This window comes from Orcinus orca, chromosome 10, assembly GCF_937001465.1.
Source record: "Orcinus orca chromosome 10, mOrcOrc1.1, whole genome shotgun sequence".
Taxonomy (NCBI): Eukaryota; Metazoa; Chordata; class Mammalia; order Artiodactyla; family Delphinidae; genus Orcinus; species Orcinus orca.
Window position 1 is genome coordinate 51877970 of NC_064568.1, and position 18650 is coordinate 51896619.

General features: G+C 42.9%; 2 protein-coding genes across 4 annotated transcripts in view; both read left to right on the top strand.

Annotated features, from left to right (window-relative positions):
- The window catches only part of LOC117196528 (40S ribosomal protein S27-like), a 433126-nt gene that overhangs the window by 43551 nt on the left and 370925 nt on the right, over window positions 1–18650 (top strand). The window lies entirely within an intron of this gene.
- Window positions 5221–18650, top strand: part of DYNC1LI1 (dynein cytoplasmic 1 light intermediate chain 1) — a 45415-nt gene continuing 31985 nt past the window's right edge. The window contains exons 1-2 of one of the 3 annotated variants that reach the window (XM_004279690.3): window positions 5221–5492; window positions 5686–5759. In XM_004279690.3, the coding sequence (XP_004279738.1) occupies window positions 5347–5492; window positions 5686–5759 (220 nt within the window). In that variant the 5' untranslated portion in view covers window positions 5221–5346. The remainder of the gene's footprint in view (window positions 5493–5685; window positions 5760–18650) is intronic. The other 2 variants (XM_033405472.2, XM_049715934.1) reach the window with 2 other exon arrangements.

An 18650-nucleotide genomic window follows, 5' to 3' on the forward strand; every position in this document is an offset into this window, starting at 1 on the left:
TCAAATATGCTTGTACACAAACACACACAAATGCATACACAAGCATTTGTTTTTTTAAAAAGGAGGGGCATGGATTTCATTTTAGACCCAGAAATAGAGGAGATTCTCTTCTGCTGTTTCCTATGAAGGGGGAAAAAAAAAGCCCCTAAAAATGTCTATTTCCATCTTCTCCTGTCAGGTATTTCCCCATCTCTTTCTTTGTCTAAGATATGAAGTTCTGTCAGGGCTCACCTGATAAAAATCCTAGGTGAGTGGTAGGAGAGAGGTTAGATCTGTAATTTAGAGGGACTGGTGACTGAAAAGTGAATTAAATACCCATCATTGTATTCATGCTAAGGAGGTACTTAGAGTGAGATAAAAACGACTCAAAGGAAAGCAAAGAAACCAAGATTCGGTGTCCCTTTTCCCTCTAATTGGATCCCTGGATCTCCTGCTGGAGAGTAAGAAAGGACTTACTCTTACTTACTTGTAAGCAAGGACTCTGCCAATTCTAGCATTACCGTTTTGTCTCAAATGTCAGGGATGTTAACAACAACAACAAAAAATTCATACCATGTAGGGGAGGGCACTCTTTAAACTCTGAAGTTCGTTCTGACACTTTTATTTTTCAAGTCGTTCACAAACTCAAATTTTAAGGGGCCACTCATCGCCTTGTTTATTTCCTTTTTCTTTTGGTTTTTCAGCTGGCATTTCTATCAAGTGTGATTGCCAGCATTTGGCGCAGTGGGTGAAGCAAGTCTTGTGTGAAAATCTGCCAGAGGCGGCCTGTGGAAGTTGGTACGTCAGGAAGCAGCTTGAGGGGTGGCTGCTTTGTCTCAGTTCTCAAACTCAGAGGGAGGCATCCCTGGCAGAAAGAGGAAGTGGCCTGCATCCCCCACCTCAGCCCTCCAGAAGGTTCCCCTCCCTAAGCAGTTTTCTGCAGAGCTCTTGTGCCTGACAAATGATTGCTTTTCTTGAGATACAGAAATACCTAACTGTGGCCTTGAGGAAGCTGATGAGTAAGCAGAGGATGATGGTTGACAGACAGAGAGGAGAGACGTAGCTCCCGAGAGATGGTAAGATGGAGAGAGGAGCTGTCCCTTCTCTGACTAGTGTTCCATTTCCCACTTCCAGGCGCCCAGGCTCAGCTGAAACGAAACCAAAAAGGATATCTGGGGTACACCCTGGGGTATCCCAGCAGGATCTAAAACTTCCCCATACAACAGCAGGATACTATTGGATATTATTGAGAAACCTAAAGCGGCCCAGAGCCTTCAAGAATAGGTAAATCAGTACTCAGGCAACCTGTTAAAGTAGCAAGAGGACATGGAATACTTTTATATCAAAAAGTGGTTAAAATATTGTAAAAGAGAGCTCCTGCTTTCCGGTGTTGAAGAATTCTTTTCTGTCTCCTTCTCCTCTTGAAACACACACACACATCGTCATCATCATCATCATCATCATCATCATTCTGAAATTTTAGAAACCTGGTGACAAGCAGTAAATCTGTTCCTTTATTCATACCTTCAACAAATCTTCACTGAACGTCTGCTATGTTCTAGGCACAAAGTGCTCAGGGTACGTTAGTGAAGCTCTCAAGAGCTTAAGTTCCAATAAATAAGTAAATTCTACGGTCAGCCCTCTGTATCTGCGGGTTCCACGCCCACAGATTCAGCTAGCCTCAGATTAAAAATATTTGAAAAAAATTCCAGAAAGTTCCAAAAAGCAAAACTTGAATTTGCCATGTGCAGGCAACTAGTTATATAGCATTTACATTGTATTTACAACTATTTTCACAGCATTTACATTGTATTAGGTATTATAAGAAATCTAGAGATGATTTAAAGTATATGAGAGGATGTGCATAGGTTAAATGCAAATACTACCCCATTATATACAGTTGAGCATCCATGGATTTTGGTATCTGTGGGTGGGTCCTGAACCAATCCCCCGCAGATATCGAGGGATGACTGTACTATGTTAGGAGGTAATAATCAGTACATTTTATACTATGTTAGAAGGTAGTAAATGTTATGGGAAACAAAAAGGCAAGCAAGGTAAGAAGAACCTGGAATTGCAGGGGTGAAGATTTAAGTTGCAGCGTTGAATGAGGTGGTAAGGGTAGACCTCATTGAGAGGCTGAGAACTGAGCAAAGACATTGGAGGAGGAGAGGGAGTTAGCCAAGTAGCTATCTGGGGGAAGATATTGGTTTGGGCAGCTCCTTATCTCCTTCAAGCCAGAAGGAACAGCTAAATCAAAAGGATACACAGGGCTTCCCTGGTGGCGCAGTGGTTGAGAGTCCGCCTGCCGAGGCAGGGGACACGGGTTCATGCCCCGGTCCGGGAAGATCCCACATGCCGCGGAGCGGCTGGGCCCGTGAGCCATGGCCGCCGAGCCTGCGCGTCCGGAGCCTGTGCTCCGCAACGGGAGAGGCCACAACAGTGAGAGGCCCGCGTACCGCAAAAGAAAAAAAAAAAACATACAAAAGGATACACAATATGTTTAAGGAACAGCAGTGGAGCCAGTGTTGCTGGATGGGAGAAACTGAGGGACAGGGTGGAGCAGAAAAGTCCAGAGAGGCAGTGGAGGCCAGATTCTGTAGAGCCTTGTGGGTCATTGTAAGGACTTTGGCATTTACTCTGATTGAAATGAGCAGTGACTGTGGGGTTTTGAGTAGAGGAGTAACATGATCTGATTTTTTTTTCTGGTGTGTGGGAGTGACGCTGGCTTATGGGCTCTTAGATCTCCAACTAGGGATTGAACCCAGGCCTCGGCAGTGAAAGCACCAAGTCCTAAACACTGGACCACCAGTGAACTCCCTTCTGGTCCACCAGGGAACTCCTTTTTAAAGGATCTCTCCAGCTATCATGTTGAAGAGCCTTTTACAGCAATTCAGGCAAGAGATGATAGCTCAAAGTGGTATCAGAGAATGAGTGATAAGAAGTTGGATTGTGGCTATATTGTGAAGTTAGAGACTCCAGGATTCCTAATGGATTCAATTGTGGAGTGTGAAAGGAATGGAGGAGTCAAGAATAGCTCAGGCAACAAGGAGCTGCTACCTAGTGGAGAAGGTGATGGGTGAAGTGGGATTTGAAGGGAGAGGTCAGCAGCTCAATGTGGAGCATGTTGAGTTTGAAACGTGCTGTTAGACATCCAAATGGAGATGTGGAAGAAGCAGTTGGGGGACTTCCCTGGTGGCTCAGTGGTTAAGAATCCACCTGCCAGTGCAGGAGACATGGGTTTGATCCCCGGTCTGGGAAGATCCCACATGCCGCGGAGCAACCGCGGAGCAAGTAAGCCCATGTGCCACAACTACTGAGCCTGCGTGCCACAACTACTGAAGCCTGTGCACCTAGAGCCTGTGCTTCGCAACAAGAGAAGCCACCACAATGAGAAGCCCACGCGGTGCAACAAAGAGTGGCCCCTGCTCAACGAAGAGTAACTAGAGAAAGCCCGTGTACAGCAACGAAGACCCAATGCAGCCAAAAAAAAAAAAAAAAAAAAGCAGTTGGATGTATTAATCTGGAGTTCTAGATGGAGCTCTGGGCTGCAGAGAGAAACCTGGGAGTTTTTATCATACAGATGGAACTTAAAGCAACAAGACTGCATGAGATCACCAAAGGAGTGAGTATAGATAAGAGGAACAAAGGCTGAGCCCAGGAGTCCTGTAACATTAAGTGGTCGGGAAAATGAGGAAATGGTGGAGGAGACTGAGCTAGTGAGGCAGGAAAAAAAACCAAGAGAACATTGTGACTCGGAAGCTATGTGATGAAGGATATTTAGAAGGGGTGATCAGCTGTACCATATGCTGCTGAAAGGTCAAGAAAGATGAGGAAGGCGAATTTACCATTGGATTTAGCAACAAGGAGATCATTGATAAGAATAAGAGCAGTTTCTGTGGAGTCATGGGGTAAAAGTCTGATTGAAGTGGGTTCTAAGGGCAAAGGGGAAGAGGAATAGAAGACAGCATATAAAGACAAATATTTTAAAGAGTTTTGCTGTAAAAGGGAGGAAAGAAATATAGCAGTAGCTGGTGAAGGAGCAGGGTTAAGAGAAAATGATCCAGTTGAAATCAATAAATGATTACATAGCGAAAGAGGGGGGAGAATTGTTGGAGCAATGTCCTTGAGTGGAGGAGAGGAAATGAAATCTACTGCACAAGTGGAGAGATTGCTTTAGTGTAAGGGTATGGATTATTTGTCTATGATAACTGGCAGGATAATTATTATGACAGTGCAGGCACTGGAAGGGGGTATATGGGTTAGTGGAAATCTGTGCAAGTTCTAAAAGTCTCCAAGTAGGGGGAAAAAAAAAAGAATACGTAACAAAGGATTAGCAGTCAGAATGACTTTGGATTTCTCAGGGACAACACTAAAATCTAGCAGACAAGGGGTCAAGGCCTTGAAAAACCTAAGGGAAGATAATTTGCCACTTAAGAATTCTACACCCAGGCAAACTATCACTGATTGCCCTCTGGCTTCTGGTAGGGTTGCAAATGTGAGACACTGGCAGCATACCGCAGGGCAGAAAGAGCGGTTGCTGCTGTGTTCCTTTACTCAAAGCCAAAGATCTTGCTGATCAACGCCTTTCCTATAGCTGCAGCTCTCTGGATTCTAGCAAACATCCCTTCCTTTTTCCCCTTCAGCCCTAAATCTTCCTGCTGTTGCTAGCCGCATTTCCTCGGATCAGTCACACCTTTGTAAATAGTTCCTTCATTAAGCTTTCATCTGGGCCTTGATTGAATACACAGGTCTCCAAAAATGTAGCCATACACTTTTTTCTCATAAAACTAATGGAGAAAGTTCTCCACTAAGATAAGAAAGAAGACGACACAGGAATGAGGCAAAGAGAATCTGCAGAACAATGGTGAAAGGAGATTTCAGGATGAAATTAGGAATCTCTTTTGTATTACGTACAAAGAACCACCAATTCCAATTGCAGCAGTGACAGTGCAGGAATTCCACACCCGCTGCGGGGTTTGTGGACCCGACTGAAGAGTGGGAGGGAGCACTGTTCACCTGACACACCCCAGCGCGCCCAGCTGCAGCCTAGGGCTGCGGAGGCGGTGGCCAGAAGCGCTTCAGCCCGCTGAGCTCAGGAAGACTGGGGCTGCAGGACGGCGTCCCGCCGAGCCACCTGCGCACGCGCATTTCCCCCTTCGCCGGCCGGCGGCCTGCTGCGCATGCGCAGCTCGCCGTCTCTCGCTCCGTCAGTCCCTGCAGTGCCTGGGCCCCACCCCCGCAGGCCCCGCCCCGCTGCCGTGCGCCGAATGCTGCATATCCGGGTTCTCGCCTCCGCCTCCGCCGCCGCCGCCGCCTCCGCCTGGCTCGTTCAGCTTTGCTGGGACCGGTGTGTTCCCGACTAAGATGGCGGCTGTGGGGCGAGTCGGCTCTTTCGGTTCCTCTCCGGCGGGATTAACCTCGACTTACACGGGCGGTCCCTTGGCCAACGAGCTAACCTCGGGCAACGGCGGCGCCGCGGCAGGGGACGACGAGGACGGGCAGAACCTTTGGTAAGGACCGCACCCTTCCCCGGTCCCCGCCGGCACCCCCGGGCCGGGGACGCCCCGGGGTCGCGTGCCCGCCGGAGCTCGGCGCCCTGCCCAGGCCGCCGCGTTCTCGGCCGCCCCCGCCCGGGCGCGCGAGGCCGGTGCCGTTCCTCCCGCGCGGGGCTCCAGCCTGAGCGTGCGCCTTGTTCCCCGCCAGGTCCTGCATCCTCAGCGAGGTCTCCACCCGCTCGCGCTCCAAGCTCCCCGCGGGGAAGAACGTGCTGCTGCTGGGTAAGTGCCCCCACCTGCTCCCCCCTGCGCGGCCCCCCAGCGTGGCCTGGGTCTGGGTCCGCCCGCCGCTCTCTGGCTCGCTTTGTGCGGACAGCCGGGGCTGGCCCCGCCCCGCCGCCCGACCTGTGGCTGACAGCTGGGGGAGAAGGAGAACAGGGACCCCTGCCCCGGGACCTGCAGGGACCCGCCCTCCCCTGAAAGTTTCTCCTCCCCTGGGTGTGTGGGGTTGGCCCTGACAGCTTCCTCCGGGAAGGACAATGCGATAGCCGCATCTGAGAGATTCTAGTGGCTTGGGGTTTACCTAGAAAATAAGGACGTTTTTTCTTTCATGACAAAAATTGGTAGCAGGAGGCTCTTCGCGACAGCTCCAGTGCAAATGGCATGCCATCAATATTTAATAGCCGGCTCTTTGTATAATTTACAGAAGCTAGAAATGAGGCCTGGTGTAGTCGTGATAAATGTAATTATTTGATTCAGCTTTTACGGGTACAGTGGGCTCGTGTTGCAGCTGTTTTTTTCACTGTCACTTATAATTCTGAAATTTGTAAAGTGCAGTAAACGTTTACCTTTCTCGTTCAGTCCCTTCGGCCTGATGGGTGTAATAATGAGAAATGGTCTAACGTCTCAAATCTCCTGATCTATATTCCCTCTGCTCTCTGGAAGTTATGTATTTTGTTTATTTACTGACTCTGGGGGTGGACGTGGAGAACAATTCACAGGTTCACATTTTTGCAGGCTTAGCTCCAAAGTAACTTAGAGATTTCTTTCATATTCTTTAGATGTGAAAATTTGAAGTTTGGCTTATAGGATGATCGTTGAATTTTAAAACTTTGGTTTTGATGTCTCAAGACTTTTTAATGTTCATTTAAAAATAGGAAGGGAAACAAAGAAGTCAAATGATACTTGTCAGGGTCCGCTTTTAATGGGAATGTTTAGATAGAAACAAATCATTTTTCATGAACTCTTGACAGTCTACAGTATATGATTCTTGGCGTTATTTAAAGTTACTGGAGCTAGTTGAAAAATTAGTGTTACCTTTTTTTTAAAAATATATATCACTTTATTTATTTATTTATTTTTATTTTTGGCCGTGTTGGGTCTTCGGTGCTGCGCTCCGGCTTTCTCTAGTTCCGGCGAGCGTGGGCTTCTCATTGCGGTGGCTTCTCTTGTTGCGGAGCACGGGCTCTAGGCGTGCGGGCCTCAGTAGTTGTGGCATGTGGGCTCAGTAGTTGTGACACATGGGCTTAGTTGCTCCACGGCATGTGGGATCTTCCCGGACCAGGGCTCGAACCCGGGTCCCCTGCATTGGCAGGCGGATCCTTTACCATTGTGCCACCAGGGAAGTCCCTACCTTTGTTTTTAATGTGATTGAAAGTACCTAGTGCGGATTCACCTGGGTTCATTCATGACCCTATCACATACTAGTCCTATGATCTTAAGCAAGTTCTTTGACTTATATGACCCTCAATTTCTTCTTCCTTAAAATGGATGTTACAGAAATAATAATGCCTACGTCCTAGTGTTATGGGGAGAACTGAATGAGATAATGTTTATGAAGTGATAACAGCACAGTGACTTTTTGTGATGAGTCTCTTAACTGGATTAGAAAATATTTTATCAGAACTCTTTTTAAAAATTGAGTTAGTGCCTATGTAACTGATATTTATAGGGCAGATATAGGTTAGGATCCAAGAGCAAAAAAAAATTCAGAAAATGTTTTCAGATTACTAGTTTAAACAAATTACTATTAAGTGCTAAACTAAAATGGACCTAACACAAAGTGACCTCATTGAAGTGGGTTATATTTCAAATACTCTAAGTTAAATAAGACTTCTTTTCAAATACTGCCATTGTAGGGCTTCCCTGGTGGCGTAGTGGTTGAGAGGCCGCCTGCCGATGCAGGGGACACGGGTTCATGCCCCGGTCCGGGAAGATCCCACATGCTGCAGAGCGGCTGGGCCCGTGAGCCATGGCCGCTGAGCCTGCGCGTCCGGAGCCTGTGCTCCGCAACGGGAGAGGCCACAACAGTGAGAGGCCCGCGTACCGCAAAAAAAAAAACAAACAAAAAAATCAAATACTGCCATTGTAAACATAAGATTACTGAATTTTGTTTTCATTTTATAAGTTCCTCCCAGTTATTCCTGTGCATTAGATGTTAGTTACATGGTTCTGTTTTTAGTGAAACAAAAGTGACAGTTTTGTTCATTTCTTTTTTTTTTTTTTTTTAAAATAGATGTTCATTTCTTAACGTTCCTAATTTGCACTGAGGTTGCACCATGCCTTTTTTTTTTTTTTGCGGTACGCGGGCCTCTCACTGTTGTGGCCTCTCCCGTTGCGGAGCACAGGCTCCAGACGCGCAGGCTCAGCGGCCATGGCTCACGGGCCCAGCCGCTCCGCGGCATGTGGGATCTTCCCGGACCGGGGCACGAACCCGTGTCCCCTGCATCGGCAGGCGGACTCTCAACCACTGTGCCACCAGGGAAGCCCTAAATTTCCTTTTATATAAGTTTTTTTTTTTTTTAATTTATTTTATTTTTTGACCACACCATGCGGCACGCAGGATCTTAATTCCCCAACCGGGGATCAGACGTGTGCCCCTTGCAGTGAAAGTGCAGAGCCTTAACCACTGGACCACCAGGGAAGTCCCTTATATGAGCTTAATAGTTCATAAAGCTCCATCTAGTATCAAGTTATACAAGCTTAAAATTAAAAAAAAATTTTGAGTACTGTTACTATCGGGATTTTCATCAAAGTCCTTTTCAGCTTTGGAAAAAGCTGATAACAGATTTTTATACTGATTACATAAATAGGATTAATTTTCTAGAATACCTCTAAAGATTTCTTAAAGACATTTTACCATCACATATTACGGCCGCATTCAGTTTATGCTGGTAGAGGGGAGAAATAGAGAAATAGGGATTGTGGTTTTCTTTGTTATGAGTTTGAAGGTGCTAGGCAGGAGGATGCTTGGCCCTAATATGTCTTTCATGAATTACGGTGATCTCTGGAGTCTCATATTTAAAAAACCAAATCTGAGACTATAACAAGGTTTTACATTTCCAGCAACTGTATAGAATAGGAACATTGATCAAGACTTAAGTACCCCAAACACAAATTGCAGTTTAACTTTACCTTGCTACATGGCCTCCCCTCCCACTGCCTGTGGGTGAAAGGGGTCAGAACTAGCATGTGTGTTAGCCATCCTCAAAGCATTTTCATACGAATCTTAGTTTGCCTCCTCTGTCCCCCTTTCCCCATCCCCCCCAAAACCTGGGAGATAGATGTTAACACCAATTATAGATGAGGTACTGAATCTTGGAGACCTGTTCAGTGAGTTTTCCGAGGTCACACAGCTGTAAAGACCCTGCCTTCTGTGACTCTGGCCAGGTTTTCCAACTTGATAGAAGTCCCTTCAAGGGAGGAAGTGCCACGTACTCTTCCTACTGCATAACTTTTTTTAAAAGGCCATCTTTGAGTAAAAATACTAATGATTATTTTAAAGTAAAATCCAAATATTTGTGGGATTCTAGGATGTAGCTTAATGAGGGACACGTCTGTTGCCATGGCATTTGTGTTGAAGCAGTCATTTACTCTACCCGGGCCTGACCCCTAGTGAAACCCAGAAACACTATGGCATTAGCATTTAACCATTGTTTCATGAAAGATTTTGCGAATGAACTTGTTTGTTCGTAATATTAAAAGGAAAATCTTTTTTTTTAAATATTTATTTATTCATTTGGCTGCATTGAGTCTTAGTTGTGGCACGTAGGGTCTTTCGCTGTGGCGCGAGGGCTTGTGGGCTCTGGAGCACGCGGGCTCAGTAGTTGTGGTGTGCTGGCTTAGTTGCCCCACTGCATGTGGGATCTTAGTTCCGACCAGGGATCAAACCTGTGTCCCCTGCATTGGAAGGTGGATTTGTAACCACTGGACCACCAGGAAAGTCCCTAAAAGGCAAAATTTCTTGTGCATGTATTTTAAGTAGGATTTAACTTATAAATGGACCTTTTAAGAAGTGTTTTTTCCTCTTTACCGTTTATATTTAATGAAACTTTACTACAGTGATTGTAATTACATGTATTTCAATAGCTGTTTTTGAGGGCACTTTCTCCATACCTTGGTTACTTAACCATGTTTTGATAAGAAAACTACCTAAGGAAAATAACAACAACGATACTTAAAATTTATAGAGCACTTACCTGTACCAGCCACATAAGGATTGTTTACATACCGTGATTATCCCCTTAAAGATCAGGAAACAAACACAGAGCTGTTAAGTAAATTGCTGTGAGGTTACATAGCCAGAAAGGGGCAACATCAAGATTCTGAATTGTGCAGCCTCGCTCCACTGGACTATCTCTGCAGGAAGAGAGCTTTCTTTGTAGGAAAAGCAAAAAGATGTCTAGCAGTTATTAAGGAATTTTATCTGATTCTCCGTGATGTAATCTGTCTCACTGCAAAAAAACCTCAGTGATAAAAGATTAATTGAATTCATTGTTGGTGAAGATACATATGTAGCCCTGGACCCCAGCACAGTGCCTGGCTTACAGATAAGATATCAGTATAACTTCCTGATTTAAGGCCAGCGTGAATTTAATGAAAACTAGTTGGCCCTTCCAGTAAATCATGTAAGCCTCATTTTTCTCATCTGTAAATTAAGGTATTTGGATTTAATCATCTCTTAAGTCTTATCTCTTCTGACATTCTGTAATTATTTCTAATTGTAAAGCTTGTGAGTTGTATATTTTTAAAGAAATGTTTTGAGAACATATTGCAATTGGATTTAAATTAGTAAAGTATTTCTTTGTATATGTGGGCTGTTTGATTCCACTCAGGGAAGAAATTTCGAGTCGGCATTTTCCCCCGAAGGTGATAATTCAGGATGGTGTGCAGCCAAAAAAACCCCCACAAAATACTGAGCATCATCAGGAGTAAAACTGGTTTCTATTATGTTTGAATTATTGCAAGTAGGAAACCTCAAGACATACACTGGACTAGAGATGTGTTAAGAGAAGTAACTTGTCAAGTAAGTGAATGGTTTTCTGTGTGAGGACTTACTCTAAAAATAATGAGATTGTTCAGTCAGAAACTTAATTTTGGGAGAAGCTGGGATTAAAGATCCCCAAGGTTATATGACTTGTGGGAAACACAGATTTTTATCAGTTGATGCTGTTTTCTGGCATGATTGGTTATGGGCATGTGATGCAAGGAATAGTGTTACCACATATATGATACTGGACTGGTAATTTTCAAAGGATTAAGGAAACTATTGCCTGTTATGTGTCACTACTGCTAAAAAATATGTTTTTGAGAGTCCAGTGGCATATTGATATTTTATGATGGTCAGCAATCTATTAAGGCCACATAGTAAATAATCCAGGCTCTGTGAGCCATAATGGTCTCTGTTGTAACTACTCAACTCTGCCCTTGTAGCCCCCAAAGAGCCATAGATAATCCATAAGTGGATGGGTGTGGCAGTATTCAGTAAAATTTTATTTGCAAAAATAGGCAGCAGACCAGATTTAGCCTGTGGGCTCTTTGTAGACCCTTGCTTTAGGCTATTACGGGCATCAATTTTATCAGTAAGCACAGGTGCCAGTTAATAGAGGTTTCTGGTTAATGGAATATGATGTTTGGCCCCTAATAGGTGCTCAGTAAATAAACATTGGATGATTGATTACCAGCTTTTACTTTATTCCAGCTAGAGGTATAGTTTCAATGCAGGTTTAAGAAATGTCAAGAGTGGTTCATATATTTTCCCTTAGTGCTGCTGTCAAAAACAGAAAACAGAGCTGGAAGAACTACAGATGTCAGCCAATACAGTGGTAAGTCAGCTGGTGTGAAGTCCATGTGAGAGAAGGTCAGCAAAAGTACTTTGAAAATGCAAAACACACAGGAGCTTTGAGTTAGGAAAAAGAAAAGACCCAAGTTCAGCATGGGACTGTTACTATTGAGTGACCATGGACTAACATTTTGGGGCCTTATTTGTAAAGTCAGGGCAGTGGCTGTTAGACTGCACAGGTAACCTCTTTATTTATTTGTTCATCAAGCATTTATTAGAACGTGCTGTGCATAAAATGCTCTGCTGGGTCATCAGGAGGAAACGGGGCTCACTAGGTCCCTGCCCTCCAGGAGCTTATAACCTTCTGTGGGGAAAGACTCAAAGTATATAGTAAAAAAAATCAAATGTCAGTCTGAAATAATTGCTAAATAGCTTACATAAGTTATTATGGAAAAGGTGGTATCTGAGTAAAATTTTGCTAAGTAGGGTGGGGAGGAGGACACTGCAGGACTAAGGGAACGTGTTGCTGTAGCTAAAAACCTGGTGAAAAGGCCCGGGGCACTCAGGTGTGGAAGAGTCCTTAACTAGAGGCCCCCAGGTGTGGGAGTCAGCCCTTCCTACCATTAGAAGCTGTGGGATTGTGGGGCAAATTACAGCCTCCTAACTGAGATTCTTTCATAGTTCCTGGGATTAAAAGAACTGAAAGAAATTATGTGTAACATACCTTCCTCTTAAAATTAGTGTTCACTATTTTAAATTATAAAAGTAATACGTGTTTCTTGCCAGAGAGAGAGAGAAAAAAATTTATGAGGATAGGAATGTTCATTTTTTCTATGTGTATATTTGTTTTTTAAACAAAATAGGCTCATACCTTGTGTTTTGAAGTCAGATTTTTTTTCTTTATGTATCAGAGGGGTTTTTTTGCGTGGCAGTAGATATGGATTTCTTCCCTTTTAATGACTGAATAAAATATATGGCTCTATCATAATTATAAGATTGGTAAACAGATTATTATTGTTATACCCCGTTTTCCGCTTGCCAAATATTATCTTTGGGATAAATTCTTTTAAGTTGAATTGCTGGGTCAAAAGTATATATATTTTAAGTCTTGTATATTACTAAACAGTATTTTTGGAAAATACTAAATACTAAACAGTATATTTGTATATTACTAAACAGTATTTTTGGAAAGCTGTACCATTCTACATTCCCACCATCAGTAAGTGAAAGTACTTGTTTGTCTAGCACTATTGCTGACACCAGGGATTATTCATTTTAATCTTTGCCTATCTAGTAGGTAGGTTAAAAATTGGCATGTTAATTTAAAGGCAGTTTTATTGTACAATATATATCATGTTTGTTAATTAAGAACTATTGCATTAGTGTGACTTTGACCTTCTGGAGCATAGGAACTGTTAATAACCATTGGATCAGCACTTGTTGGCTTTGGTGAATGTTTATTGAATTAAACTCAGTGGTTTTCAGTTCATGTCTAGTCAGGCTGCAAGAGTGAGAGAAATGATTTTAATGTGATGTGGATTGCTGAATGATGATATTCAAAGGTAGGGAACTGATGGGGTGGGAGTATCATATATTATGCTTGTTACTTGAGTGTTCTGCTAGGTGCTTTACTGTGTAGCATGTTCACTGTTTTGGAGAAGAGGGCTTTGAACCCCAGGTTACACAGCTGAGCTAGGATTCAGGGTTGGGTTTGTCTAACTTTCCACTGTATGTGCACTCCTTGACGTATTGGAGGGAGGTAGTCTTGAGTCACCGGGTGCAGATGCTACAGCTGGTTAAGTTTCTCCCTGCTCTTGCCGGCTGAGGAAAGGGAGGAGATGCTCTTTGTGAGATGGACAGCAGATCAAAACCCCCCACCCTATCTGGGTCATGAGATAATTTATGGAAGGCCATGCAGAGGGTCCAAGCCCAAAAGTACCTCCAGTGATGACTCCTCATGGCTCTTGTCACCAGAGCTTTCAGGTAAAATAGGATGATTTATTTTATATCATACAAAGCCAAATCAAAAACGTTAATTTTACAATGTTGGTATCTTACTTGGGTAAAGAAGGAATATGGCAGGTTAGAATTCTCTCTGTCATGATGCTGTGGACCATAAAGTTTCCTACAGAAGTGTGGAAGTGTGAATCAAAGGTCTGCATAGAAAGCAGGCATCAGGCACACAAACCTGTGCTGAGCAAGAAGAGTACAGTGCTTCAGCTTTCCACAGTAGCAGGAAAGGAAACCGGGAGGAAAGGGAGGCAGAGTGCTGCTTAATTTTACCTTTTGTCATCCCTGTCTGTCTTGAGCTGTGGGGGAGAAGACTGGAAGCTGCTCCTGATCAGTGACAGTGATAATAGTGTGGAGGAGCATTGCTGGATTTAAATCCTGACCGACCCTTCTTTAGCAAATTGCTTAATCTTTCAGATTATACTGTTTGCCTTTTAGGATTATCCTGAGGATTGTATGAGGTAATGTTTGTAAAACACTTCAATCAGTGGCATACATGGGAAGTGTTCAAGATAGCTGTTGCTAACGTATTGTGTGTACTTAGTGTTCTGACTGCTCATTTTCATGATTCATGTTTTTATGTTATCTTTTTAAAACACTGTTGAGGTCTTATAAAAATTTTTTTCTAGTGTATCACTGATCAAGGAGGTATGAATTGTAATAGTCAAAGAATTCTAAATCCATCACTTCAGAGATTTGTCTGGATTTACCTCCCCCTCTGTTTAGAAGACAGGGAGCAAATGGAAATACCTGACTTGTCTGGGTTCACACATCTTATGGTGACAGTGTTATAGTTGGAAATCACATCTCCTAGATCTTCACATATTTAATTCATTAATTAAATTATCATTATAAAGTTTACGGACAGTACATTGTATTGTTGAATTAGATCTTTTGAGGACGTAAAACAATATCATGAGCACACCTTTACCTCTATACTGTTTTGGTGACTTTGTGTGGAGTTTTTCTTTTGTAATCAATTTGGTTTTCAAATTTGAGCTGAGAAGTGAGAGTTGATGGCTGTTACTGCTTTATGGTAAAACCGAAGTTCTTTTAAGTGCTTGGATCCTCTACTTGGTTCACTCACAGAGAGTGACTTATTTGAATAGGGTTCAGACAAGTAATTTGAAATACAGGCTTATTTGCTATGGAGAATTTCATTGTAATTGGATCAACAAATCTTTCCTCCTTTTGGTCCATCCACTAGGACAGGGTTTGGCCTATAGACTGTTTTAGTATGGCCAGCAAGCTAAGAATGGGGTTCGTTTGTTTTTTACATTTTTAAAGAGTTGGAGGGGGGGAACTAAAGATAAATATGTGACAGAGACCTTATGTGACCTGCAAAGCCTACAATATTGCTATCTAGTCCCTTACAGAAAAAGTTGCCCAGTGCCTGGATGAGGACATGAAAATAACTTTATTATAATAGAATTTGCTCTAATGAGAAGTTACGGTTTTTTTAAATTTTTATTTTATGTTGGGGTATAGTTGATTAACAATGTTGTGTTAGTTTCAGGTGTACAGCAAAATGAATCAGTTATGCATATACATGTATCTTCTTTTCCAAATACTTTTCCCATTTAGGTTATTATAGAATATTGAGCAGAGTTCCCTGTGCTGTACAGTAGGTCCTTGTTGGTTATTTTAAAAATAGTTGTTTGTACATGTCAATCCCAAACTCCCAATTTATCTCCACCCACCCCTCCCCCACCGCCCGCCTTTCCCCTTTGGTAACCATAAGTTTGTTTCATTCTGTGAGTCTTGTTTCTGTTTTGTAAATAAGTTCATTTGTATCATTTTTAAAAATTTATTTATTTATTTATGGCTGCATTGGGTCTTCGTTGCTGCGCGCAGGCTCTCTCTAGTTGTGGCGAGCAGGGGCCACTCTTCTTTGCGGTGTGCGGGCTTCTCATTGTAGTGGCTTCTCTTGTTGTGGAGCATGGGCTGTAGGTGTACGGGCTTCAGTAGTTGTGGCTTGCGGGCTCTAGAGCACAGGCTCAGTAGTTGTAGCGTGTGGGCTTAGTTGCTCTGCAGCATGTGGGATCTTCTTGGACCAGGGCTCAAACCTGTGTCCCCTGCATTGGCAGGCAGATTCTTAACCACTGCGCCACCAGGGAAGCCCCACTGTATCATTTTTATAGATTCCGCATATAAGTGGTATCATATGATATTTGTCTTTATCTGTTTGACTTACTTCACTTAGTATGATCATCTCCAGCTCTGTCCATGTTGCTGCAAATGGCACTATTTCATTCTTTTTAATGGCTGAGTAATATTCCATTGTATATATGTACTACATCCTTTTTATCCATTCCTCTGTTGATGGACATTTAGGTTGCTTCCATTTCCTGGGTATTGTAAACAGCGCTGCAATGAACACTGGGGTGCATGTATCCTTTTGAACCTTGGTCTTCTCAGGATATATACCCAGGAGTGGGATTGCTGGATCATATGGTGGCTCTATTCTTAGTTTTTTAAGGAACCTCCATACTGTTCTCCATAGTGACTGTACCAATTTATATTCCCGCCAACGTAGGAGGGTTCCTTTTTCTGCACACCCTCTCCAGCATTTATTGTTTGTAGACTTTTTGATGATGGCCATTCTGAGTGGTGTAAAGTGATGTCTCATTGCATTTTTTTCCCCCTTTGGCTGCATTGGGTCTTCGTTGCTGCGCGTGGGCTTTACTCTAGTTGTGGCAAGCGGGGGCTACGCTTTGTTGCAGTGCGCGGGCTTCTCATTGTGGTGGCTTTTCTTACTGCAGAGCACAGGTTCTAGGTGTGCGGGCTTCAGTAGTTGTGGCTCATAGGCTCCAGAGCACAGGCTCAGTAGCTGTGGCACGTGGGCTTAGTTGCTCCACGGCATGTGGGATCTTCCTGGGCCAGGGCTCGAACCCATGTTCCTTGCATTGGCAGGCGGATTCTTAACCACTGCGCCACCAGGGAAGTCCCTCGTTGTAGGTTCGATTTGCGTTTCTCTAATAATTAGCTATGTTGAACATCTTTCCATGTGCCTCTTGGCCATCTGTATGTTTTCTTTGGAGAAATGTCTATTTAGGTTTTCTGCCCATTTTTTGATTGGGTTGCTTCTTTGAGCTGCATGAGCTGTTTGTAGATTTTGGAGATTAATCCCTTGCATCATTTGCAAATATTTTCTCCCATTCTATGGGTTGTCTTTTCATTTTGTTTATGGTTTCCTTTGCTGTGCAAAAGCTTTTGAGTTTAATTAGGTCCCATTTGTTTTTATTTCTATTACTCTAGGAAATGGATCAAAAAAGATATTGCTGCCATTTATGTCAGAGTGCTTTTCCTATGTTTTCCTCTAAGAGTTTTATAGTGTCAGCTCTTACATTTAGCTCTTTAATCCATTTTGGGTTTTTTTGTGTGTATGGTGTTAAAGGATATTGTAATTTCATTCTTTTACAGATAGCTGTCCAGTTTTCTCAGCACCACTTATTCAAGGGACTGTCTTTTCTCCACTGTATAGTCTTGCCTCCTTTGTTGTAGATTAATTGACCATAGGTGTGTGGGTTTATTTCTGGGCTGTCTATCCTGTTCCATTGATCTGTATTTCTGTTTTTGTGCCAGTATCAAACTGTTTTGATGACTGTAGCTTTGTAGTATAGTCTAAGTCAGGGAGCCTGATTCATCCAGCTCTGTTTTTCTTTATCAAGATTGCTTTGGCTGTTTGGGGCCTTTTGTTTCTCCATACAAATTAAAATTTTTTTTGTTCTAGTTCTGTGAAAAATGCCTTTGGTAATTTGATAGGGATTGCACTGAATCTGTAGATTGCCTTGGGTAGTATAGTCATTTTGACAGTATTGATTCTTTCAGTACAAGAGCATGGTATATCATATCTTTGCATCTGTTTGTGTCGTCTTTGATTTCTTTCATCAGTGTCTTAGTTTTCTGAGTACAGGTCTTTTGCCTCCTTACGTAGGTTTATTCCTAGGTGTTTTATTCTATTTGATGCAGTGGTAAATAGGATTGTTTCTTTAATTTCTCTTTCTGGTCTTTTGTTGTTAGTGTATAGAAACATAATAGATTTCTGTGTATTTATTTTGTATCCTGCAAATTTACTGAATTCATTGATGAACTCTAGTAGTTTTCTGGTAGCATCTTTAGGATTTTATATGTATAGTATCGTGTCATCTGCAAACAGTGACAGTTTCACTTCTTTTCCAATTTGGATTCCTTTTATTTCTTTTTCTTCTCTGATTGCTGTGGCTAGGACTTAAAAACTGTGTTGTATAAAAGTGGCGGGAGTGGACATCCTTGTCTTGTTCCTGATCTTAGAAGAAATGCTGAATTTTCTTAGCTTTTGCTTGTCAAATCTGAATGAGAACCTTGCTGAGTGTTTTTTTTTTTTTTTTTTTTTTGCGGTACGTGGGCCTCCCACTGCTGTGGCCTCTCCCATTGCGGAGCACAGGCTCTGGACGCACAGGCCCAGCGGCCATGGCTCACGGGCCCAGCCGCTCTGCGGCATGTGGGGTCCTCCCAGACTGGGGCACGAACCCGTGTCCCCTGCATCGGCAGGCGGACTCTCAACCACTGTACCACCAGGGAAGCCCCTTGCTGAGTATTCTTGGTTGTAGGTTCTTCCCTTTCATCACTTTCAATATATTATGCCACCCCCTTCTGGCCTGTGGAGTTTCTGTTGAGAAATCAGCTGATAACCTTATGGGAATTGCCTTGTATATTATTTATTATTTTTAATATTTTTTCTTTGTCTTTAATTTTTGTCAGTTTGATTGCTATGTGTCTCAGCATGTTCCACCTTGGGTTTATCCTGCCTGGGACTCTCTGTGCTTCCTGGACTTGGGTGACTGTTTCCTTTCTTTCCCATGTTAGGAAAATTTTCAGCTATTATCTCTTCAAATGTTTTCTCAGGTCCTTTCTCTCTCTCTTCTCCTTCTGGGACCCCTATAAAGTGAATGTTGGTGTGTTTAGTGTTGTCCCAGAGGTCTCTTAGATTGTCTTCATTTTTTTTCATTCTTTTTTTCTTTATTCTGTTCTGCGGCAGTGATTTCCACCATTCTGTCTTCTTATCTGTTCTTCTGTCTCATTTATTCTACTATTGTTTCTTTCTAGTGTGTTTTTTATTT